Source organism: Sinohyriopsis cumingii, chromosome 2 (genome assembly GCF_028554795.1).
Source record: "Sinohyriopsis cumingii isolate HCF-2022 chromosome 2, ASM2855479v2, whole genome shotgun sequence".
Lineage (NCBI taxonomy): Eukaryota > Metazoa > Mollusca > Bivalvia > Unionida > Unionidae > Sinohyriopsis > Sinohyriopsis cumingii.
Window position 1 is genome coordinate 96,886,778 of NC_142962.1, and position 27,904 is coordinate 96,914,681.

Below are 27,904 nucleotides of genomic sequence, written 5' to 3' on the forward strand. Positions count from 1 at the left end.
GATGCCCCAGTGCCAGACATCACTATAAACTGCCACACTGCAGACATCGTAGCCATATGACTAAAAATGTTAAAGCTACATTTCAAATCCAAATCACACACACACACACACACACACACGCCTAGATCAGTAATGAAAATCTAAAACCGCTATAATCATACTACGCATTTTTCAGATTATAACTGAATCCCAAACTATATTTATTCTTGAAAATATAAAAATTCAACGTACGAGAGTGATAACCAGACAATTACTATCCAGTTCATGTTATTTCTTACACCAAAACTGATTGGTAACCATTCTCTCGTGTTTTAAAAGAAACGTATTGCCCTTCCAGTCAAGTTGATTTTATACGAGTGATTTGGGTTTTTTTTTTTTTAAAACAGGATCTTACCATTGATGGACAACTCTGTATGTTGAGCAATTTGTGTTCCTTACACTATGTAAAAATCTTCCATACTTGCCAACACAGGTAAATGGCCGACTGAAGCAAAAAGTGGATGTTCTCTACACATAAATAGCGCTCAGGAAACTTTTTATCAAAAGGTATAAATCGTACCGTCTGGTATTTACATGACAGCAAGTTTAAAACTGCAGTGTTATCAACTAAATGTTCATTTGACGCGATGGTATCAGCGTTCGTTTTCACATACATTTAGAGTCGTATGTCGTGAATCGAAGCTATTATCAATATAATTAATTTACATGTTGTATCGAGATTGGACAACTTAGGAGTATCGGGTTTTGTCAAGCGGCCTTCTGTGAGGATAGTTCTATTCAAGTTATTTAGTGAAGAAAGGGGCGTTATTTACAGCGGTGACACTAAAGACATGTGTCATTACGAAGATTTTATATGGATTTCATTGTGCGGAGAATGAGTTAACTACTATAGCGGTGAAGGTCCCAGCCCTGTAGAAAATACATGTTATTCAAGGATACCAAAATGGCAGACGATGATGATTTTTATAATAAAGGACCGCTTCTTTATCTCTCCGGATTCCAGACTATTGAGAACATGTAAGTTCTGTTAAAATACATATTCTAATCCTAATTTTATTTATATACATATAGGTTATCAAGAAACTCCGTTACTTTACATTCAATGCATTCAGTTTGTCTCGAAGGTATGAAAAACTCGTCAATATAGTCAGTTTTATTTAAGTAAGGTTATATTTTAGACGGCGTTAAGACTTTGGAGTCACTTAAATGGTTCTAACAAGAGTTTGCTACAATTAACCGTCCACTACTCGCCCCTGTTGCCTTATTTTATTTATTAATATTCTTCTTTTGTTGAAGATCAAACGGTAGAACTTAAGACGATACATATAAACTCAGCCCCTCAGACATAACAACGCAATCCATTCCCGTCGTTTTGCTTATAGCAAAATACCGTCTTCACGTTTGTTTGTTTTTCTTCTTTTTTTCTTCGCGAGACATATGTATTCCTGTCCTCGTCAAAAATATTACAGTGCAATGTTATAGGATTTGAAAGGCACGTCCTTCTACAGCAGTTTCTGCATTTAGTGAAACACTGAGAAAATATTACTAGACACCTACCGTTACAACATTAATAATAATAATTAATAATAATAATAACGGTTAATTTTAAGAGGATAACATATTTATCATTATTTATCATTTAAAGCTAATCTCCCATCTCGTCCTCTGATATTCTGATATGTATATAAATGACATACACATATACAACAGTTAAAACTAGTGAGTCTAATAAAGCGCTGGAGAAAAATAAAATGTAATGTAAAATAATATGGGATGATGTAATTAGATTAAAACTTACAGAGAAGAGGCGTATAAACAATAAAATTGGAATGTAAGTCTGTATATCATTAGCGTTAATCTAAAAAGCAGCCATTATACAGTGACTTCAATAAGAAGCTGAATTCTGAGTTAAATACGAATAGGGTTCTATAATTTTGAACCTGATTCAGAGAAAAATGTATAAAAAATAAAGAACGAGATCATGGAATACAAATATACTTCTTGTAAAATGAACGAAGGTCACGGTGACATATTAGAGTTTCGTGAGATAAGATAGATAGGTACAAAGCTGTTTGTACATCATACAGCCTTTGTGCAATGTAGCATGTTCACGAAATGGTAACCAAGTTATTATCGATAACGTTTCATGCAATTGTGTAAAAACATCTTTTATATATATATATATATATATATATATATATATATATATATATATATATATATATATATATATATATATATATATATATATATATATATATATATATATATCTTATTACGTTTGAATTTTTTACATTTATTAAACTTTTTTATTACTTCCATCCCATAATGGACAATAACTAGTAGTGCATTTCGACTTATTCGGGCACCTCGCTGTTCCAATTTAGTGACTGAATCAGTCTGAGCAGTGTTGCAGCTTAATCCATGATTTCTAAAATATAGTTATTATGTAATACAGTTCAAGAATATTTTCGGAAATACACTTTGAGATATTTTCATAAGTGCAGTACGTTAACTCATTAAAAGACAAATGTAATTAACTTGGGTGTCCCAATGAAACAAGTGTTATCATTGAAGATACCTAGCAATTTGTAGAGTGCTCAGAGGCACTGAGCATACTGAGTTGACGTATGGGTGCAGAAAATGTCGACAGTTTCTGCGTGGAGTCAATTGACGTGAAGATGATAATCGATAACTGATGCAGAGCTGCTCGAATAGACGATAGTTTTGTAATAAGCGAATATATCGGAATTAAACCATTCAGTGGCATCATGGTCATCTTCTAAGTCGAAAGACAATCAACAACAAGAGTATTTAAAACACAGATGTAGATAGTTTATAAAGATTCGTAAAAGGGTAAGGCTTAAAAATGGCGCCTTGCGGGATGCCACATTTTACCGGTCTTAATGCTGATGAGTCATTTCCAATGCTGACACTCTGAGTCCTGTTTTGGACGTAAGACTTGAGCTAGACTATCGGGATTAAGTTTTTTTTTAAATCTGTAAAGACAGCCATTCTTCCCTGAGTTTAATCACGGCAATTTGACATAAGTAATTTTATCTGAATCCCTCTTGAGATCGATGTAGACGACTATGTTTATTGAGATAACAAACTAGGTGGGAAGGAATGTGTTTCTTAGTTATTTGAAATTGATGGCCAAAATACAAGTATGTCTATATTTTGATGGGTCGTTCTGCCTTAATTAATAAGGAAAAAGAACTTAGGCTTGCTTCAATGAATCAGGAAATACACCAGTTTCTAAACAATCATTGAAAAGATCACTGAGAGAAGGACCTATACTATGTGCAGAAAGCTTAATATTTTGGCTCTAGTCCCAGTAGCTTTGTTCTTATCAAGACTGAAAAGATTGTTATAGACTTCGTGACCAGAAACTTAATGTATAACAAACTCAATACAAGCGCACTCTAACACAGATCTTTTCGCTGACGATTCTACATTGCATTTATCTGGTAATTCTCTATACTCCATTAAAAATAAACTTCAAATCGACGTCAACAATATATCAGTTTGGTGTCATCAAAACAAAATGCATATTAACATCTCTAAAACGAAATGTATGACAATCGGAACAAGGCAGCGTCTATCTACTAACATGGTTTTACTTCTAACTCAAAATGGCTTATCGTATCTATTGTAAAAAATCAAAAACGTCTTGGTATCTACATTCATCAACACCTCAGCTGGAATGCACATATCGATCTACTATGTGCAATGGTAGTCAAACGAATAACTCTGTTAACATTGGTTTCGAAATTTCTACCTCCCCAATCACTTGAACTTTATTTTTTGAGTTATATACTACCACTGATAGATTACGGCTGTACCATATGGGGAAAGACGTCAAATTATAATCTGTCCAGAACTGATAAACTCCTGAAAAGGGCAACCCGAATAATACTGAAACCTCCTGTTATAACTCCCTCGAATGTTTTGTTTTCACGTCTACAATGGCTACCTATACAAAAATGTATTCTTTATTTTAAAGGAATCATGACATACAAGTCTTTAAACCGTCTTTCTCCAGATTATATCTCTAACATAACTGAACTAAGATCATCGAATACTGAGCGTAATCTCCGATCGACGACTAACAACGATCTCCAGATTCCGTGGTCTAAACCCAATCATTACAAAAGCTCATGTATTGTATCAGAACCTACTGTATGGAATTCCTTCACAATAACGATACGTAATTCAGTTTCCCTTGCTTCTTTTAAAATATCATTAAAAAGAAATTCTTTCTAGACCAGCTTGAATGACATATTAAAAGCTCTGAATAGAAAACCTTATCATCATATATATATATATATATATATATATATATATATATATATATATATATATATATATATATATATATATATATATATATATATATATATATATATATATATATATATATATATATAGTACGTACGACTTATGCTGAAATTTATGTACCTGTGTATTGAATATTGTTCATATTTGTATGTTTCCCAGCATAGTCGCATATAGTCGTTCATGTTAAATATGTATGAATGCGTGTGCGACGATACCTGTTTATGTGCATAGTCTTGTATTTTTATTTTGTGTATTTTTTATATATATTTTTTAACATAGCCGATTACAAAAACCGAGGATCACATGGCAGATGTGTCAGCCATGACCTAATGTGTTATCCTCGTTAAAGATAGTTTATTATTATTATTATTATTATTATTATCATCATCAGAAGTTACTCGTTTTCTGCTACAAAATCCGATAAGAACAAAAAGTGACTGGGGCTGGAAATAACTTCTTCATTCAGGATATTGCTAATAAATACGAAAATTTAATTCGTCCTAGTTGTAATTTCAGAGTCATTAAGTAGAGTTTTTTAATTTATGGTAATTTCAGGTGGGACAAAGAATTAATTCGATGCGTTAATTTCTTTAAAATGATTCCAGATGAGCTTTCTGTCCTTTCTACCCGAAAACAAATTGTAGTACGATTTTCTCCTGCATTCCTTTAGAAGATTCTTTGCCTATTTTGCCAAATGTTATCAATCTTTCAGTCTTTTTGTTTTGGTGTTAAAAGTCACGCACTTTGATAGCTGTTTTTATATAATCAGCGTTCCATTTAGGTCGCGTGTGTCTCTTCACCCTTTTATAGTTTAGTCGAACATGTTTATTAAGTAAGGATAAAAACCGTGAATACCAAACTTTTAACACATTGTCTGGTTGATTGGTAAAAATGATGCGTTCTCGATAGCTGAGGATAGTTTATAAAGGAAGTAATCGTTATCGAAATGGTTGAATAATCTGTACATAATGATTGTATGGGCATTTTTTATGGTTTGACAAATTTGATTTAGCGACACTTAAGCCAGATAATGCTCACTAAGCAAGATACATTCGTTTTGGATACGGACTGTCGATGAGAAGTGTAAGCATGGTTAATAATTTTTGTTTTAGCTGACTCAGTTACCCTTGGCGTGATTTTGAATTAAAAGATGTATGATAAAATCACATATTACAACCTCGTTCACAGAAAAGACACGGTGTACCTCGGAAAAGGCTTGTTTTTTAATTATTTTTCTCTTCTTTCTTAGAGCTGTTCTGACTTGAAGAATGAACTAATTCTGCGCAAGTCTGGTCTCTATTTATACACAGGTTTTTGTTTGTGCTCATTTCGGATCAGAACCATGCTCTCGACCTTACCCAGGGAAACCGTGTGAATCATCTCGCTTAACTCATCCATTATTGATTTAATAAAATGCATGTTCAACAGCTTCCCACCAAATCTAAATTACTGACCTTTAGATACAAGAGAAATGTATTTTATGGAATTCTGCACCTGCCCGTAAAGCGCGATCATTATAAAATAGCACAGAGTTGTATTACAAAATAGATAAAATTAATCTCAATATATTTTAGTGGAAAATTGCTTTCAGTATAATTGAATGAAAAATTACTTTTAATACAAATTAGAGAAATTTCAACCTTAATACTTTTACCAAAAAATTCTGTCCTAATATCTATCCTATACTTTTTAGTTTGTGTTTTTACGTATCATTCAGTGAATGTGATAACGCGATATTAGACCGCTCCGGTGACCTTGTAGTTAGAGCGTCCGCCTCGGATGCGGGAGATCATGGGTTCAATCCCCGGCCAAGTCATACCAAAGACTTACAAAAATGGTGCTAACAGCTGCCTTGCTTGGCGCTCAGCATTAAAAGGTTAGTGTTAGGACTGGTCGGCCTGGTGTCAGGATAATGTGACTGGGTGGGACATCATGCCACATGTCTGCGGCATGATGTCCCAGTGACTGGGTGGGACATCATGCCCCATGTCTGCGGCATGATACCCCAGTGCTAGACATCACTATAAACTGCCACACTGCAGACATCGTAGCGATATGACTGAAAAATTGTTAAAGCTACGTTAAAAATCCAAATCACACACACACACACACACGATAGTAATTTATACTTATTAAATTGACTATACTTTTTTTCCTAAAATGAGGAGCTCATTAATATTTTTATGTTAAATGAAAATGGAAATTGAGGGTCAACGTTCCAAGTTACAAAAGCATGTATTGGACAGAGGAGTTCCAAAATAGTTTAGAAAAACAAAATCTCAAATGATATACCATAATCATACAAGATTTAATAATTAAAGCCATATTTCTTCACTTATAATGTCTTGATTTGTCACGCGGAAGGGGACAAGGATCACCAAGAGTGTATAAGGTTCTTTTGACATTAAACAATGTATTGCCTAAATTACAATATTCTAAAGTTGTTGTCAAATTATATCCTGGATGGTATGCAGCAACTAAAATTACAAAGGGACTGAAAGTATTTCTAAAAAGAATTCCTTCTATTCGGGCTTTAGTTATTTCATGACAGTACTTTCTCAGTTAAGGCGATCAGTACTCATTCAACTCAAACCGAACATGTCAGGATCTCGTACCGTCAAAACTGCCACTTTCTTATCGCGCAGACTCCAACATTTGAGGTAACTTCTCCTCGTGAACCATTTCAGTATTTCGTCTTAAATATTGTATCTGAATTTATCAAAAGTTTTCTTTCTTCTTCTTTCAAACTCTCTTTCATGTATTGTGACGCTTACATAGATGACAATGAAACTTAAAAAAATTCCGGTGTTTTTCAGAACCGATAACTTCCATTCATGTATCATGGGATTTGGGGTATGGAAACATTATTTATATCCGAAATCGAAGCGCCTGACCCCGTCCAAGAACTACACATTTCCGAAATGAAGTGTTTAATGGTGGAAATGCTCCAATATGCATTTTTTTACGTTTACAAAAAGATCTTCTAACAGATTTTTTGGAAGAATTGTTTTACTTAATTTAAAGTACAACGAAGACATATATTAGAATGACTTTGCAAGTCACCACAGCAAACCAAATTAAAGAGCTCCATTGCGTGGAACTATTCTGCTCGGCTCTTAACATATATACTGGTTGGCTTAGGGAAAATATAAAATTGATCGAGTACAATGATTTGCAATATGGCAGTAGCGTTTACTTGATAGAGATGTTGTAGATGCACGACAATAGCCCGTGACCAGTCAAAATTACTCCTGCCCGGTTATAACGACTTGAAGCCACTGCTACACGGTGCCTCAAATTTCCATTTCCATTTTGAATCTGAATCATACTGTTCAGATATATGGAGGTAGAAACGATGTGAAATTATTGAAGCCCATATCAAAGGAGTCCATCTTTAGACATTTCTTCCTGATTCAGGTGTGTACGCATATAATTGTTTGCATCTGGAAGTGGTCGCAAAACGTGGTCATGCAGTAAAGATAGTGCCTGGGTTGTGTCAAAGAAAAAATAGCTTGTTAGGAAATTATGAACTATGAAAATTTATTTTCTTCTCTTTCATAATCAGTTTTCATAGTATTTCCACATATTTACTTATACATACAAACACTTAAAGGGCATTTTACTACAGGTAAATCTGTGTGATAATTATATTTGTATTGTCCCCATATACTTTCAGGACGATACATTTTATATATAGACCACATGCAAGCATGCACTCGTCTGTCTGCCTACTGACCATGACATAAAACAACGAGGTTGTTAATATGGAGGTCAGAATTGGCTGTTAGGTGAAGTAAACTTAACCTACATAAACAGAGGATAATATTTTTTAAAAATAAAAATATATATCACAAACAGAATTGTTTTGAAAATAACTATGAAAAAGTCCAGTTTTGTAAGCCGATAGTAGCAGATATATGACTTTGGATAGCTTGCTTGCACAATTGGATTTTCAACAATTTAGTTTTCGTATGTCGGATGGTACTGAACATATAAAGATACAACGCAGATTTGTTGCCAGTTTAACAATGAGAAATGGGTTTGTATCAGGCTCAAGAACGTTGCCATCACTTTTACAAAACCATGGCCGTTAAAGCGAGAGTTACATATGATGTAGAAGATCAGGACAGATAATATCCCAAAGCTCGGACTTTTGAGTGCAACATTAGTTATTCAGAAGAGCAAAACTGAAAGCAATTTACTTCATGATGTGGAAAGAGAAATGACGTAATGTAAAGGATACGATGAAGTGGGGAACAATTTTATTAAGTGTGTGAATTTAATGCAAGGCCAATCGAAATTAAATTAGAGAACTAATATGAAATTTAAGGTGTGAAAAAAAAACGGAAGCGACGTTTTCAATATTTGAAAGATTTGACCCCTGAATGGTTTTAGAGCAGACTGACAATGGCCAAAGTATAACCAGACTGTAACTAAGAATCCTTATATCTGATTGGCTAACTTCTCATTCACTGTCCAATCAGCTGCCAGGATTTTAAGTTGAGTCTGAGTTTAGATAGGAGAATAGCTTTTAATCTTGGAGCCAGTGGTCATGTTCTTCCTCCTTCTCATTCGTGTTAACAGGGTGGTGTCCACTTAACAAAATGTTTGACGGTCTTGATGTGGATAATATTTCAGCATTTGCTTATTTGAGAGAGTTGTCATAAAGCACTTTTCTCTATTCTATATACCCGTCTTCCACCTGTTTATCTGTCTCAGTCTATATCTGTCTTTCTATCCATCTAAATACAGAGCCAGATGCAATGTCACAGTATTGAATATTATTATACCCATCAAAGTATCGAAGTAAAGGTTCTTGAGACAAATGTTTTGAAGAGAAAATCGATAACACGCTGTTAAAATCAAGATCTGACTGCTGTTGTTCCATGTATTACTTTTATCCCTCTCGAGTCCTGAAATCGAAGTCACTTTGATTGATCAATAATATAACAACAACCAGAAAAGATAACCGAAAGCCGCAGGCGTCTGAAGAAACACTTGCTTCAAGAGCTACAAGAGCATGTTACTGATCGTGCCTTTACACTGGTCAATACAACAGTTCCTTTAGATCCTTGCGAGACAGATGAAATCGGGATTCAAACCCAAACCTGATTTCATCAACAATACATCTCAGGCTCTATGGTTAGGTTCGCAGAAAAGGTCAATCATTTTAGGCGTCGATCCGGCCCACAGATACGTGAAAGTTCGGATATGAGTTTATTTTGATTTTATTGTTGCGAGGGAAAATTCTGAATCTGGCTCACAGTCAATAATGTTAAATCTGAGAGTTCTAGAATTTGAGCTCACCCCGTGCTCCATAAGTTTGGTTTTGTGTCTGAACATTTTAACGATACCCGATTTATCGTTAGCATTGTTAGTTATATCGTTATGATGTCTGCAGTGTGGCAGTTTATAGCGATGTCTAGTATCGGGGCATCATGCCGCAGACATGTAGCGTGATGTCCAACCCAGTCACAATATCCTGACACCAGGCCGACCAGACCTAATACTGGCCTCTTACTGCTGAGCGCCAATTCCAGGTACAGTTACGGAATTATTTGCACTCGACTCGTGGGATGACTGATCAGCGATGTTTGAATTTGAAAATGCATTATCAACGGACACGTGGGTCTTTGGTCGGCAAAATGTTACTTTACCCGTTCCCACATAAGTCAAGTCCAGCTGAGTTAAATTTAGATTTGTACGCATTTATACAAACGAGATTCACTGACCTGTCTTTAGAAAGTGTGCAATTTACATAAGGAAATGCGTACCGTCTGAAAGGTAATGTGGCGTATTACCCAATAAGAGTTTTTCATGGTTGACATGAATGCTAAACTTACATTATCATTTAGCATGCATTACAAATTATAAATTATATTACACAAATGAATTATATCCTTTATGGATAATCTAAGTATGACCACATCTTTTTCATTTAGCAAACTGTTTCAGTACGCCATCTGTGTCAGATGCATGTATTAGGTAGAAGGATTGGTACTTGGAAAATACACTTAAAACAGTTGTATATTAGGTGTGGATTGTGTTTAGTAAAGGAACGACGTTTATTTGTTATGCTGCATCCAACGGCAACTGAAAGCTTTCCAAGCATTGTATGAGAAACCCGAACTATCGTGTGACACATTATACCTAGTTAAAATTAATCATATTAAGTAAATACCATAACGCGATCCACAATACAGAATTAGCTATCGCTATCTAAAGTATGAAGTTATTATTGTAAAGGACCTTGATAAGTTACTCTAACTTTTGATTCGATACCAAATTAAGGCAATAAACCAAATGTCTGGATTATCCATAATCTAAATTGACCATCTCTATGTCCTACAATAGTGATTGAAATCGCAATCTGTCTCACAGATGAATACATCTGTAAAACAAGATGTCTTTTTCTTGTATGGTTGACCATTTTTTTTTTATCTGATGATCATGCCTTAGAGCCAGTAGTTCAGATGATAAATCTTTTCTGTGTGACACTTAAATACAAGTTCGTAGTAGTTCTTTGTTGATACAGGCGTTTAATTTGATTGCCCTCTAGACAAGAACATACGCCACGGAATATTAAGTTTATATATATACTTCCTGGTTATTTGAGAGTACTGATATCAAGATGAGACTCACCCAAGGAACTTTTGTCTCACATATTTATACAGTAATTTAAGATCATCATCATTTTTCACAGACCTACTATTATTCAAAGCTGCATCAAAAACATTGCCGCCCCCCAACCGCCCCCTCCCAATAACACAATTTGCTTAAATTTAAGGCACTACTTCGAGAAAGATATAAGCTATAAATATATCACACAAGATACAACTCTTCTATCAACGCTATTCAATATTTAACACTTTGAAAAGCATCATGGTGTGTCTCAGTACACAGTTTGAAATAAATAGATATCCCAGGGTGACTGGGGAATTGCAGATTTAATGTCATCTATGTAAGCGTCACAATTATCTAAACCAGATATAATCGTGTTCATTAAACGTTGGAAAGTACAAAGCGAACCTTTTATCCCAAAAGACATTACTTTATACTGATAATGTTCATCTGGAGTTACAAATGCTGAAATCCCGTGCACTTTTCGTAAGTGGAATCAGTCAAAATCTTTTCAAAAGGTACAATTTGGTGACATATTTGCATTTCCAATTTTGTCAATTTAGTCATCGATTCTTGGCAATGGAAATTAATTTGTTTTGGTCAAACTGTTCGTTTTTCTGTAGCCGGTGCACATTTGAGAAGTATTGTCTGGTTTTGGTTCAAGAATACACGATGAACTCCAGTCACTTTTACTTGCTTCTATGAAACCACTCTCTAGAAAATACCGAATTTCATTTTTCAAACATTTTTGTTTGAGAGGATTCATTAGGTAAGGATGCTGTTTCACAGGTATAAAATCTACAATTTCAACGGTATGATAGATTTTATTTGCTCTTGTTGGAACATCTGGAAACAAGTGCTTACAAATAAATAATAGCTGTTTTAGTTAATTTTTTTCTAGCTGCAGATGTTAACATTTTTTATCAAGATTATTAAATATTTGCGAATTCCGAAAGTTAGTTTCACCAAAATCACTATAATCCGATTTCATTCCATCGCCTAAAGCTACAACTAAATAGACTGTGTGATTAACACGGCTATCTCTATCAACATACACCCTTAACATATTTACATACCAGAAGTATTAATGAAGCAATTTAAGTAACTTACTTTCTTTCTAACTTAATAAGGACCATAATACTCATCCTGAAGAGGGTTTTGTGGTATGGGCAAAGGAGACAGAACTTTATCACCGGGCTGAAAACTCATTTCCTTTGTATTTTTATTTCATACCTTAATTTTATTTTTAACTTGGTCTCTGGTAAAGGACCAGCACACTCTACCATTATTCTGCTAAATGGTTCATCAAAAGCAGGAATAGGTTGCAAATGAGTATATGTATTTTCTGTTTGGGGTTTTCTACCAATTGATAAGTGTGACAAGAGCTACAGTATTTACAAGCATCACTTTTAATTTTTTGTCAATAAAAATGATTCAAGATCTGTTTATAAGTCATAATAACCCCTAAATGACCAGTCAAAAAAGTTCCATGGGCTAGACTAAGAATTTACTGAGTATACGACTTAGGAACAACAATCACTAATCATTCATTACCAGCGTGTACCTCAGGTGGGCTCCATTTTCTCACAAGGACCATATTTTAATAAAACAACAAACAGGTACTTCTGTGGATTCAGTTTCTCTACTAGCCTCTGAAACAAACACGTGATCTCATGGTCTTGTTTCTGTTCGACGATAAACGATTGTCATGTGTCATACTGATTAGAATAAAGATAATGAGTAATAAAAAGGATCACTGTGATCAATGCCTTTTGACTGAGTCTTATGAGGGGCAAAAGTAACCGTATCAAACCCAGACCAGCAAATGTGTCAGCTAAAGGAATAATTTACTGATCAACGTCATTCCCACGAACTTTCTTTGCCATAGTTCTATTAATTGCATTAGCTCGGCATAAGCCAGGGATTCTTTCTCTCTAAGATCGACTTTCTGATCCAAGCATGGCTTGCCAGTTAGACGTGGATAAACCACAACCTTATCTCCAGCCAGGTCATACCGCCGATAAACGAATAACCTCTATGGGTAAAGCCGTTACTCTTCTGACTTTCACAGATAATATGACTAGGTCTGATGAAAAATTTCCACAATGGAGAAGAAAATTAACAATACCGCAATCTATTCCCGAAATAAGAACATTTTCATTAGAAGAAGACTTCTCAGAAAATGGCAAATTATCTGATAATAAAAAAACACTGAGAAACTCCGGTGTTCCCATAACTTTTAACAGGGTTAGGATTGGCAAAATTACTAATAAGTAATATAGAACCTTTCGACACGAATGGTTCATAATTCTCCGTAACAAAATCAGACTCTTTTTAACCAAACAAATGTAACGCTTTTAATAAATGATCGTGACATTGACATCTTAGAAATAAGAACATTTGGAATAGCTCTGTCATGCTTTGATTGTCTTTTTTTCAATATGTTACAAACAGAAATAACATGCCCTTTCTTCTTAAAATAGGTGCACGTAGGAAGAGATAAGGATTTCTGGTCAGTCGTATCAGAAGCTTAATTCGTACTCGTATGGGACTAAAATGGTTTGTTTACAAAACAAAACTGCTGAGTGGAAGACTTACTGGCCAAAATATAATTGTGAGTCAACAATAATCGTCATCTGTAGGAGCAGAATCTTCTAAAGTTTCGACATTCTGAGTCATCAAGTAGGTCCTAACGTGGCCGTGGACTCAATTCTTGGACTCTTCAATTATTAAGAGATGTCTGAGGTTATCATAGTCTCCCCAACCTTCTTCGCTGAGCATCATCTGTCATATAATGTTATTTTTTTTGCTGTTGCAAATTCGACATAGGTCAGTTCAGTTTATTTTTTTACAGTATCTAAACCATTGCCGATATGCCTCAGACACCAACCCATAAACCCACAAGATACATTACTTAACCATGTCATGGTCAGCACTTTGTTGTACTAACAGTAAGTGGTAGACTTCACGAACTTTAAAAATAAGAACACTTTGTAATAATAGAGTCCATTGCTCCTTTGGCCATTAAAAATTTTCAGCAGTGTTTTTAGAATGAGGAAAATATTTATCTACTTCTTTTTCTTTACAAGGACGTACTAACTAATATTTCTGGTAAACTAAAAAACGGAACATGCGTGTGAAGGGAGATGGGGGAGTGTTTTCCATATTCCAGTTCTAATTCTTTGAATTTGTAGTAAAATTCCTTTTCTTCATTGTCTCTCACCCCCCCCCCCCCTCGCATATGTGTTCCCCTCTCTTCTTTTTCTTTTTGCATCTGTATTTCCCTTTCTTGCTTCTCGCATAACATTTGCAACAACCTCTTTCTCTCTCTCTCTTTCTTCGCAACTACAATTCTCTTTCTTCTTTCTGTAACTGCATCTGTCTCTCTTCTTTCTCTTTCTGAAGTTGAAGTTTTCTTATATCTATTTCCGTCTTGTGTTTAAGCTTCAGTTCATTTACTTTCATGTCAGAGCCTTACTAATCAAACCCAATGCACTTTTATCCCAACAGTTTATTTCCATCAAATATTGGAGCAAAACATTTTTATTTTTATTTTTGCTCGTTAAATAAGTCTTTGCCTCAGAAAGAACATATTACCTGGAAAGCTGTAGCAATTCATCCTTTTTCAAGGATTCTAACCTTTTCTTGGTAGGATTTTAAAAAAGTTCTCCACATTAGATGACATTGTGCAAGCATGTTGATTTCATTATAGATTTCTCAAAAAATATATAATTAAAATACCTGGGACTTAGAAACTTTAAATTCCCAAACAAAGTTTTCTGAAATATTTTAGAGAAATTCGTATTCCATAACGAGCCCCCAATTTTCAATTACGACTCTATGATCTTAAACTAAGTAACAGAAAAGACAGAAAACCAACATGTTTGTAAAATTCAGCATTTACTTTAATTCCTATAAATACAAAGAGAAAATTTAAAAAAAACTTAGAGTATTGTTAATCAAATCACAAATAGCCCTAAAAGTTGTATCGCAAGTCAAAATGTAGCAAGTTCTAAATGAATTTCAGTGACATTCAAATTAAGTTCCACGATTGAATGCGTTGATGTGCTTGTAGTCTTGAACATGCTAATGTGCCAGTGGCCTGGATTATGGTGATGTGCTTACAGTTTATTCTTTTATGTATAACAATAATATAATCTAAACTGTTGTTATCTGAATTCGCTATATTTCGAAGTTAATGTTCCAGTAAAAGAATGTTATTGAAAACTTTGTAATTCCAGTGCATAATAATTTAAATAAATTAATCCTTCCAAATTAAAACAACAGTAAGAAAGGTTCTGCTTCAAGTAAACAAGATTATATACCTCTTTTCTTGACCTAGGTCGCAATTAGGATTTTTCCGAAAATGCTCAGTCAATTTTAATGGAATTTTCCATTCTAGAAATTTCTAAGGTCAGAACCAAACTTGTATCTTCAACTCAAATTCAAGTGAACACGTTTACATCAATAATTTTCTGGATATTTAATCAACAGTCATTGAACAAAATTAGCTATGTATTATGTGGTTTACAAAATAAATGTCACTAGTCAGGTGCACAATGAAATTGATTTTGGACAAGGTCATATACAAAACAGAGATATACATAACATACTGTCATGAAGAAAAGCCAAAATAATAATACAAATTAAGTCTAGAATACTTTCGATTTTTTTAGAGTACCGTCTCTACTTGCTTATAAGTAGAGTCAAACTGCATACAACAAAGATCCAGATCTACTGATGCATAATGTGCATGTAGACTAGGGTCTATGTTGCTTGTTCTACTGATTACTCCTAACAAACGCACTGTAAAGATCTGCGGGGGCATGATGCGCCCGGGTATCCGAGTCTATGCAGCAGGACAAGTCTTATAAATTAATACATACGGTACATTCGGATTGTATTCTAGTTGCATATTTTCAAGCTTTTTAAATTCTAAGTAAAGACCAATAATTCGTAGTGAAACCTGTGCATTAAATATTTATCCTTCATGTTGCAGAGACCGTATGCCCATCCACCACAAGCTGACAGATTGCCAAAAAAGACGGATCAGAAGGAAACATATTGGGGAAGACCGTAAAAACAGCCCCAGGGTGAGGCGAAGAAGTACAATGGCACAGGGGCAGACAAGACACGACATTTCTTATAATTCTTCATTGCCAGAAAAGCCTGACACTCCGAACTACATGAGCATAAATACGGACGTCAACTACAGCTCTGATACAGACTCTGATGGTAACATTAAAACACTCATGGGTGACAGCGTATGGCACTCTCATTTAGTTTTCATCTTGAAATATACGAGTACATTTAGAATTCTCTAATTTGATTCTGAAAAGAGTTCTTCAACTTTCTAAAATTAAGTTCATGATATCCTTTCTTACTGCCTTTTTTAGCAAGCTCCCTCAACCACAAGAATTGTAAGCACCGTGACCGACTCGGAAAAAGTAATTCTTTATTAGGAATAGGATGAAGAACGGAAATGTTTACTTTGGGTTTTAATGACATATTAAATTTGACACATACTTTACACTTCTCCTCTAGGACTGAACTTCACTTCAGTAAGCTTGATTAATACAGCGTTTTCCATCCAATTTGCCGTCGTTTACTGTACAGCCACAGCTGACAAAAACAACTACAAAATTCACTTCCAAAATTCAGCAACATTGCTTGTGGAATAAACATTCTATTAATGTTTACACTTGCCTACCAAGCTACATACAAGAACGTGTGCATGCATACATACATACATTCATGCATACATACATACATACATACATACATACATACTTACATATCTACATACATACATACATACATACATACATACAGACAGACAGGCATGCATGTATGCATACATACATATATACCTACCTACCTACCTACATACATACATACATACATACATACATACATACATACATACATACATTCTTACATACATACATACATACATACATACACAGGGGCGGATTAAGGCTCACTGATGCCCTAAGCACTGACAAATCTTGGTGCCCCCCTCCTTTCTACGTACACCTGGGAAGATAACCCTAGGGTGCACCATGATCAAGAAACAGAACATTATGATCAATTTGCACTAGTTTTATCAATTTTTTTTTACAAATCTTCATTCGTTTTTTTTTTCTTTTCACCCTTTTCTCAACTTTGTGGTGCCCCCTTTGGCCCTGGTGCCCTAAGCACGTGCTTAGTCTGCTTAATGGTTAATACGCCCCTGTACATACATACATACAGCAAATTGTGGTCATAATGTTGAGTTGGAATATGTACAAAGGTTTGATTGGTACCATATCGGTCTTTTGGGGATTAAACACGTGGCCAGTCTGCAAAGAAGCTATGATACACCAAGTCCAGATTGGGAACGGTTCACTGTATACAAGTCTAAATATGTATATACTCGTTTATAAGTCCAAATGCAAACTTCACTTACCCAGATCTGACGTCGCATAATGCGCCAGCACATCTGAGTATGTGCAGTTTGTTAGAAGCAATCAGTAGAACAAACAGCAGTGAGCCCGATCTGCAGGTGCATTATGCTACGGCAGATCAGGCTCTTTGTTGTTTGCAGTTTGACTCGATTTATAAGCGAGTACATAAGGATGTACGATCGATTCAAGTACATGTGTAATAGCTAGACGATATTTAAAAGCCCTTCATTACACATGCTTTGCTACCAAGTATACTCACCTTGATGGCATTAATGTAGACACTTTTGTCGCATCAAGCTTAGTTGTTGGCACAGAAATAGAGTACTGGAGAAGAATGTAGTCGGGGAGTATTGTATGAAAAGTTTGCTTTCACTGCAACATTCAACAAGGTCTGTGTAGGGTACCGCTGCTCGTGATTTATTTGTCGACCCTTTCATCACCGAAAAGACCAACGTGTTTACTTTAAAAGGAATGCAGACTGTTGCAATACGTATGTTTATGTTTGCGAAAATTGATTGCATAAAGAAATTGCTGTTCAAAGCAGATAGATGACATCTGGTCAATTTTGGAGAATTATATGTAAACACTGGTTAACAACGGCAAAGATTTTCTTTGGCAACTCTGGCATTCTTTTCCCATGTGATACAAACAGAAAAATATGAGACTATCTTTTTTTTTTAAATGTTCAAATGTAATATCTCTACAGATTTTTTAAAAAAATGTTCAAATGTAATATCTCTACAGATTTTTTAAATGTTCAAATGTAATATCTCTACAGATTTTTAAAAAATGTTCAAATGTAATATCTCTACAGATTTTTTAAATGTTCAAATGTAACATCTCTACAGATTTTTTTAAATGTTCAAATGTAATATTTCTATAGATCGCATGGCTACTCATTCCTCTTTGTTTCTTCTTAAAAGTTGATTTTCATGTCCTGGACGAATGGCATGTGCATTGTTCATATACATTTGACTCCACTTAGAGCGAGACGCAAAAGACATCAATTTATAATCACGTTATAAGTGGATATAGTAATAAAATGAATTTGAAACACAAAGTACTTACGCCTAGTAACCAAGTATATGTTATGTGGTAAAACATCAAATAAAGTACAAGGTAAAATATCAAATATTTGTTGATTTGTTTTTCTCCATTGAATGTTTTTTTAAATTTGGGTTTTATTTCCAATTTTTTTATTCACACAAGTATAGAACACATTTAAACTGATATTTTTGACTAATTAAATGCGTTTAGGTGACTACCTTTATGACCTCGAAATAAATTATGTTACAATAACATTAGCAGACGCCTCAGTACTTGTACTGTAATACATAAAATCTTGTTATAACAATTCACTTAATATGCAAAAGGAAGGAAATATAACAAAAAAGAAAGTTTAGTGGGGCTATAATTAATTTTTGTGTTATACAGTATCGCGTAACAGAGCGAATAGACAATTTATTCATTCTTAAACAAGGTGTATCAATAAATCGATTAAATTCTCTTAAATAAGATTAAGCTTTGATTTAACGCGTACCTTTCTAGATCGTGTCTCATGCGCACTTAATGTGAAATGAATAGACCCAGTACTACTGTCACATGATGTTCTGCGAGATTAAGGTCTACGTGGTTCGTTTCACCGATAATTTCCAAGCGACATATTTACGCTGTTTGGAGTTTGGTTACACGAAGCAATTCATCGAATAAATTTTATTATTAGAGCCGATTTATCAAACGCTCTTCGGGAAGGCTCTTTTCATTTTCAAGGAAACGGGATATGTCGCAGACATCAATGTTTAAATAATCCTGATCGAACTCAAAACACGCAGGCTATAGAGTTGTCTTTCTGTATCAGGAACTGAATATCATGTCGAGATTATAGTGAAATAAATTCTATTTTCACAGAAAAACAATAAATGTTCGTGGTTTTGCAAAAAAAAAAAGCCCCGTCTTTCTCGGTGCTTAAATTAGTGCATTAGGGAAGATGTCTAATGTTTTCACATAAGAATCATTTTTGTTTGACCCTTTTAAATTCGTTTTTAGGTAGTAAGCACGAAATCAACGTAACTTGGTACCTCACGAAAAACAGTGAAACCACATTAATTTTCACAGTTCATGCTTTTTACGTAATTACTACAGGTCATAATTTTTTTTAGGCAACGTCCACTGCATTAAATTCGAGTTTACAGACAAGTCAAGCTTGTTTTTTTCATTCATGAATACAGTTAGACAAATTTGATTTTATCTTGCGTTTAACCGTTTAATTTCAATAGATCCTATGTCCTTGAATAATATACTAGTAGTGTATGTCCTTTACATATTAATCATAGCAAAACATTATTTTTAAATACGTCTTTATCTTTAAAACTAGGTGAATTTTATTATCTGTTTTTTTTTTTTGACGTTATAGCGTCCTTACTCGCTTATGAGTCGAGTCAAACTGCAGATAACATTAGATCCTGATTTTCCATAGCATAACGCGCTTGCAGATCAGTGTCTATGTTGTTTGTTCTACTGATTGCAGTTGGACTCGGCTTATAGGTGAGTAAATACGGTATTGTCTCCGAAATTTATCGCATGGAATTATTAAATAAAGGTGGATTCATGGCCTTGAGAGAGTTCATTTGACTACCCTTTATTAGTCATAAAATCAAAGGGAAAAATAAACATAATCACCCATTGTTTCCACTGACCAGGACTCTGTGATCTAAGCTATAAGCACTTTGAGCTGAACATTAGTCATTGCTTCAAAGCGGCAGCCGGCGACAATATTAATTCCGATTAAATAAAAGATGGAAATACCATTATTTTAAACCTGAATCAATAGTTTACCGCACAAGTTGTCCTCCTTTTATGTCAAAATTTCATATTATCATGACATACAGGTTGCGTTCTGCCGGTTGAATTGTGTACTGATTCAAAATATGATTGCAGTCGATCATTGATCTTACTCTTCGGTATCTGCATGTACATAATATAATTTCTCTTTGAGAGATATAAAAAGAAAGAAATAATTATCGTCGTAAGTTTTTTCTTTTTATCTACTAGAACATAGACATCATAGGGACTGTATAAATATTTACACCCATATACTGACAAAGATATCAAGAATCTCCACGACTCTATCCACGGCATGAAGTTTTATTCTGAATTATTAAATAGACAAAGAATATTTCTAATGTTCATGAATTGTTTATATACAAAAATACGTCATTTATTAAGTTCGCTGATAGAATAGTCGCTTTCACATAACCTTTCTTTCCTTCTATCATCATATACTTTGAAGATAAATAACGGCTAAATCGAATTCATTGTTTGTCTTCTTTAAGAGAAAGAGAGAAAGAAAAAGGAGAAGAACCTTAATTTAAGCCAGAAAGTCTATATATCAGCATGTCAACAAGCCCAGATAGTAGTCCGCCAGAAATTAGTTCAACAACTGACCACGAAAACACTGGACGTCAACAAATCTCTCATGGGACCTACAGACGTCAAAGCGCTTGCATGCGCTCTAACGGTGAATCTCAGTTATCTGACTACCTTTCAAACACACACCCCTTCACCCATCCACACCCAAAAAGGTGCTGGCTTTTGGGGTTTTCTTTTTGAGATATTTGTAGTGCTAGTCTGCTGATAAATTTAACATTGTGATCTCAAGTTCTTTGTTATACTGTAATAAAATTAGGGTATGTACAATATGCATTTTCGCCTCCGTTTATAATTTGTTAGATTGTTGTGATTTGTTATTGATTATGGGTATTATATGCTAGAAGATAATTTCTCAGTCCAAGTAATTAGCACATTTCTAGGAGCAGACGTCTTAATGTGCAGAATTCACGAGAACGTACGACAGCGTGGATTAGTTTCATAAAATGGACCTTTTCATTTTTAAACATAGGAAATTATCTGAATAATTGTATGTATACGTGTTTAGTCATTGGAGACAGGAATAATCTTTGTATTGGTCGTGTTTTGTGTTGCATTGCGTGAAGTACTAATATTCGTGATGTTTGGCCATTAGGTGATTAGAGATTACGAAATATTTGCGCGTTCTAGAACCTTTCAGTTCACAACGACTGTTGTCTTCAGGTCCTTGGAAATAGGGGAAAACATGGGTTACCAAGACATGCTCATGCAGGTGTTTGCGTGTAACAATATATATTTTGTTGTCCACTTTTTGGAGTGACAGCCGTTTTATTTTTTATTCATTCAAAAATCTAAACTCTCCAAGACTTTTACATATGCTGTAGTTTTTCAGTTGACTCATGGCATAACTTGAATGGATGAAATTTATGAATTGAATGAATGAAATTTATGAATGTTAATCCTCTCAATTTGTTCTGCCACTGACACAATTTCGTTCCACTAATCAACCCAGTCCAAAAGCTGAGATAAACGAATAATTCGACGTTAACATCAATAGGCTCTATCTTAAGTTTGTTCTAATTATTTGTTGCTTTTCGAAATTTGTGGAGAATATTGAAAAATCACCAATTCCTTGATTGAATATTAGAAGGGCCCACATGGTAATAAGTTTGTCTAACTTCTCTGATGTCTCAGGTTCGCTTCCCTTTTGTGGCATATGCAAATGCCATTACCCACCAAAGTTCAATAATTTTGTATCCACTCTTAGCCAGCATCCGAACCCGTAAGAGTACATTTCTTTGAAGTTTGAAAAGCACAGTATTACAAATCTGTGTAACATGTATGAATTTTATTTCTAATATTCATTTTTTTACCCCTGTGATTAATTATAGATGAATACCGTCGTTACGTCTGTTGATCTATCTGGAAATGAAATCGGTAAAGAAGGTTTAAGGCATATACTTGAAATGTTGTCCGAAAACAACACCATTACAGCTCTGGTAAGTAAATAGTCGCATTGTTTCTAGATTTCCATATTTGTACAATAGTATTCTGAACCCATTCCTATTACATACCCATTTAATCTTACAGGTTTGATCTGGCATTCGATACAGCTATCCAATCCGTATTTCCGTATCAAACACCCATATTGGAACTACTTATGTGCTTTCTTTGACATCCGCGCTTAGATATCTTTAGACGCACTGAAACAAAAGTATATATATCCCAATTCGTTTTGAATTTTTTCATACAGTAAAGCTAACAATATTCAGAAAGCATTAAAAAGCTGGTATGTAATAAATGCAAAAAAGCATTCGTGTTTTGTACTGATTTTGGGGAAAGAACTCTTTTGATACGGCATATAAATACGTCTCAACCTGATGGCCTGTACGTATTCCTACGCCACATCACATCATTCAGAACAAATCATGTATGCAATTTTCGCTTATGTAATGTTTATATATTATTTAGGGATGTTTACTTCAAATGAATTTCAAGAATTAGGTCGGCAAACCATTTCTTGGAATATCGCTTGTTGAAAAAAGAAAAAGTCGATCGCATCAGTTGCCATATGAATATTATTTGTACGCTGAAATCAAAGGTCACGTAAGCAAAAACGTTGTTTGGTCATTTTGTTCTGCCAGTATTAACCTTATCTCTAAATATCATACGTATCGTATCAGTTAAAACTTAACTGAAATTGTTTTTAAGTGTTTGAAACTTAAATGCGCATACCGTAAATAATCGATTATGGTACCTTTAATTAAGAGCATATTTCCAGCTTATTAACATTAATCTGTTTAAACAGACCCGCTCTCTGATCTCATTTCTATATTACTGTATTTCGAATCCTATTGATTTAGGCACAAATATTTCTTCCTATTTCGTATATGTTCCAGAAATTATCCAACTGCCATCTTAATACAGATCACGCTCAAATCCTTGCCGAGTTTATTGGTGACAACAATACTATTCAAGACTTAGAAATAGCAGGTAAGTTATTGGCATTCATCAAGTATCAATACTTCTACAAACTGCTATTATTTAAGAAATTTCTCTACGTGAATGACAAAGGGATTATTCCACCAAACATAACTGCAATGCCAGTAGCTGGTAAAGGAAAGTAACATTTCCATTTCAGAATGTTAACACGTGACAAAATGAATTGCGTTCATTTCTGTATGAACTGTAAAGAGAACTACTTTTCTAAGAATACACACTTTTATAAATAGAGTCACGTTTACAACATAAGATAAACACTGCCAGTGAAGGCAGACATGAAGTAAGCATTAAAGGAAAAGAACATTCTAACAATTTAAAAAAAAAAATAATTGAATAATTTTGGTTTTCATTGGTTGAAGGATTGGTATTATGATGATCTTATTACGATAAAGCAGGACAATCTTAAGTGCTATGAATAGCTACGTAACAGAAAACCCCAAACATGTATTACTACGCTCAATTAAGATTTCTGTTTTTTAAATGATGAAAACAAAATAACATGACGAATATTTTAAATTTCAATTATAAGAGTTTAACGTCTTTTTTTCTGAGTTTATCGTGGTATAAACTGTCAGTTGCCGACTCACACAGCTTACATAACGCCCTTCAGGCGTTATTTGCTGTGTGAGTCGGCAACTGACAGTTTATACCACAATAAACTCAGAAGAAAAAAAAAACAACGTTAAACTCTTAATTAAACTTTTTATTATATTGTGATCTCTGTTATTATTTGAAGTTTCTGTTCTTGTTCGCGTTTTTTTTTCTTTGCTTGTATTGCTAGAGACAGCAAAAGGTAAAAAAAAAGCTTTAAAGAAAACTGACAAACTTAGAAAAAAGAAATGCAACGACCAAACTGTATTATAATAGCAAGAAATTAAGTCAAATCGAAAAAGAAGCCCCAGTGAATAGAGAAGTATCAAAAATTGTAAAGTTGCTAAAGATACGATATCAAATTTCCATGACAGATGTGATGCGCATAACCGTCTTCTATCTAAATGACTGTTATCGGTGATTTACAGAGTCTCGTTGTGTGTTAGTTTTCATTATCGCATGATATTCTGTTGACAATGACAATGGAATATATTTAAGATACGTGACGTTAATTTTTGTCCAACAAGTTTAAAAATCCGATCCATGTCAGTGTGCATCGACTACAAATTTTTGCCCTTGTTTTCGAACTGCGTTTCATCTTAGCTAGAAATACACCCGTTCTTTTTCATTCCATTCTGTACTCTAATGAACCCGATGTTCGACTAAATGTATTCGTTTATAACGATAAGGAACCTGTTTGCCTGTAATATCAATGTTGTATTTGAGTCACTGATTACATAACGATCAAAGTAAACCAAATGATTAAACACTATCAGATGCCAACATTACTCGTGTTAAGTGTGCTCAGACACGTAGTACAGGCCGAACTATCAAATTGTATAAAGTCAAATATTGGAGTCGTTAAATAATTTAGACTCAGCTAATTGACATACGGTGAAATCTAGACTTTGTAAATAAACATAGAACTGTTCATATATTCAGAACAATGTAACATAAACCGCAGGGAGACAGTCTCCAAGCTTATCAAATGTTGAAGAAAAGGTACTCCTTTGAAGTGTTCAGAAACCCCTACTAGATTTTTCCGTAGTAATACTTTGACCTTTTAGTCAATTATTTCGTATGGATAAAAATGTTACAACCATGCATTAACATTTATTGTACAACCGTAGCATGCCATGCATAACATACAGCTCACAGCGAACAATACGAAATCAGATTTGCCGTCCCATAATGCGCTGGCGGATCAAAGTCTGAGTTATTGGTTCTATATATTGATTTGGTACAAGCTGCTTATACCCGGGTCTGCCGGCACATTACAAAACTACAGGTCAGGGTCGAATTTTTTATTTTTTACATTTGCATGAGCGCTATGCAAGAGTAAATACAAGAGGCTTTTGTTGTTATTAATAATGCTATTTTGTTCTCTTAAGCTCCGATGTTTGGCTCTACAAAGTACATTTGCATGACTGAAATCGGAATGCAAATGTAATATATCGGCAAACAATTACCTAGTGTTTGAGACGATAGTGGGTATCAAATTTGAAACAACAATGGTGAAAAGCGAGAATTTCATCACTACGCTACCAGGGACCTTTAAGCTATGTCAGTTTTCTAAACATTTGGTTTTTGTTTTTTTTATTAGTTTTTCGTATAAAAAAAGCAGACATGTTTCAGCAAGTGAATGATTCAAATCCAATCATTATTGCGCTGAATGATTATAACACTGAAGCTCTGACCTAGTTCAACCAGATTTTCGCGTAACTCGTTGAGATCTATACCAAGCTTGTTAAGGACTATAACAAAATTCGTTATATCGAAAGGGTTGTATTTATTTACATTTAAAGGTAATGTTGATATAATTAGAATAGTTTTGTTTGTATTGCACACATGTATTTACATTTGTAAAAGCATTTGTCATGGGTATCAACATATCACAGATATGTATTGGAATATGCCAACACGCTTCAACATCAATATAAAACTTCCATGTCGCCAAATAAATGTCTCAGAAACAATTTGCGGACATTTACTCTTGAAACCAAGGATACGTTGAATGTTCCGTAAGAGGTGCTGACATGATCAAACGATGCAAAAATGCATCAGGCTAGTTTGTAAAAAAAATGTGATAAGTTTTCAAACAATGATCGCCACCAGAAACTTTAACGAAAAAAAAAGTAGAAAGAAAAGGGCATTATTTTTCTATTATCGCTCTCCAAGGGTCTTGCACAAACTTTGTATCACTTCGACTTATGGCATTATGTAGCTTGCAGAAAAGTATATAATGTTCCATTATCTGATTGGATGCAGCTGAAAGAGACCGATCCAATCGCATTGCTGGTCCAGAACAAAAGTTGCAGAGTCAGTGAACAAAGCCACATGCAGATGTCAGTTTCTCGAATTTAAATCTTTCAGTGTGTAACGACTAATGAAGATGGCATTTTTTTGTGTCACATCAAACTTCCCAAGTCTTTATCATATTATAGCGCTTTGTCTGTCAATAGAAAATCGCCAATTCTGGTCAGATTCACATCTCTGGAGTCGGGTGTCCGCCATCTTTCTGATTTACCGTTTAATCTTTTTATTTGAAAGAATAGCGATTTCATTATATAAATAAAGCATAGTCCACGAAAAACATAGTGCATCTTCAAAATAATTTTAGTTGTTATTTTATAATTGTAATGTCGTTTTGGATTTTTTCCCCCTTTTTGAATTTTGTTTCGTTGTTTATACCTACTGGGGAACCAACGGATAACGAATACCGACTGCAAGGGAGATAATTAGGAAAGTGGGTGACACCATAACCAGCTGATAGTGGAACGATCTTCAAGAACAAACTAAACTTGTGATCTCAAACTCATTGCAATTGAATTCATTCCATGAAAATTTGCAGAATAAATTCCAAGTCCAATGTTTGAAACTACCCTGGAAAGTCTAAAACAAAAACCAACAACCAGATGTAGCGGTGTCAGAAATTCATAAGTAAAGGTCATATGCCTCAGAGAAGTTTCACCTTTAAACTGTACACAGGCATTATCAGTTTTCATTGAATATTTAATGTTTTTTGATCAGCATTACGGTTAAATATTTCGGTAGCAAAATGTATTACTTTTGCGATAATGCATAGATAATGAGTATGTGTTTTGTCTTTTTCCTTGTAGGAAACAGTTTTGGAGATGAGGATGCAAAGTATATCGGTGAATCGATCACCGTAAGTATGCAATGTTTCTTAAAAACAACTTTTAACAAATTCTTAAACGATTCGATTTGGATACAACTATTGCTTTCAATGGCTACTTTGAAGCTGTCTTGTTAACTTGTCAAATATCTGTCATACGACAATAGTCAATAGTCAATGTCTTCCTTTGTTGTCAAGTATCTGTCACACATCTATATTCACTATCTTACTCCATTGTCATACATCTAAATTCAATGTCTTTTAAGTCAAAGCTGTAAAGGTTTAGGTCTCTTGAAACAGGACTGGAAAACGTGTATTTGAATATCTTCATAATACTGGCATTTGAAATAAAAGAATGTATGCACATTGGTGTTAAAACAAGGTAATAATCTAAAACCAGAGCAAGATTTGCAATGTCCAGCAACAGTTTCTTATTACAGCGATTTGTTGTGATAAATAAATATTAGATATGTTGGAGTACTAATTGTGCGACTTGTCGTTTTCTTAAAAGTAAATTACCACGTCATAATTAACATCAGAAGACCCCAGAATCCCATGATGGGCAATAACTATCCTGACGTATCATAATTCGTATTTCATCATAATAGGCCAACCGGAAGCTACGGAAGCTGGATTTGAGTGGAAACAATTTTCAAGAGACTGGTGGTAAATTGCTCGCGAAGGCTTTCGGTAAGATATCAGATCTTGTATTTTTTTCAATTATTAGTAGTACTTCAGATCGAAGAAGACTGTATTTCTACTTTATTTTTTTCTGTCGTTTGTCTCATTCAGGTACATGTACGTTAACAATAACTAAAAGTCATTTGAGCGACTCTAACTTACCAGCTGCGGATCCAGACAAATAGTTTTCGCGGGGAGGGGAGCTAAGGGGAGAGGGTAA

The 27,904-nt window shown here is 34.4% G+C and overlaps 1 protein-coding gene across 1 annotated transcript in view; it reads left to right on the forward strand.

Moving 5' to 3' along the window:
• The first annotated feature begins 442 nt into the window (after positions 1-442).
• Positions 443-27,904, forward strand: part of LOC149805433 (uncharacterized) — a 31,769-nt gene continuing 4,307 nt past the window's right edge. Inside the window, exons 1-7 of the mRNA XM_089950015.1 lie at positions 443-1,017; positions 15,962-16,197; positions 20,741-20,925; positions 22,166-22,273; positions 23,174-23,267; positions 26,987-27,036; positions 27,612-27,693. Of these exons, the coding sequence (XP_089806141.1) occupies positions 923-1,017; positions 15,962-16,197; positions 20,741-20,925; positions 22,166-22,273; positions 23,174-23,267; positions 26,987-27,036; positions 27,612-27,693 (850 nt within the window). The 5' untranslated portion in view covers positions 443-922. The remainder of the gene's footprint in view (positions 1,018-15,961; positions 16,198-20,740; positions 20,926-22,165; positions 22,274-23,173; positions 23,268-26,986; positions 27,037-27,611; positions 27,694-27,904) is intronic.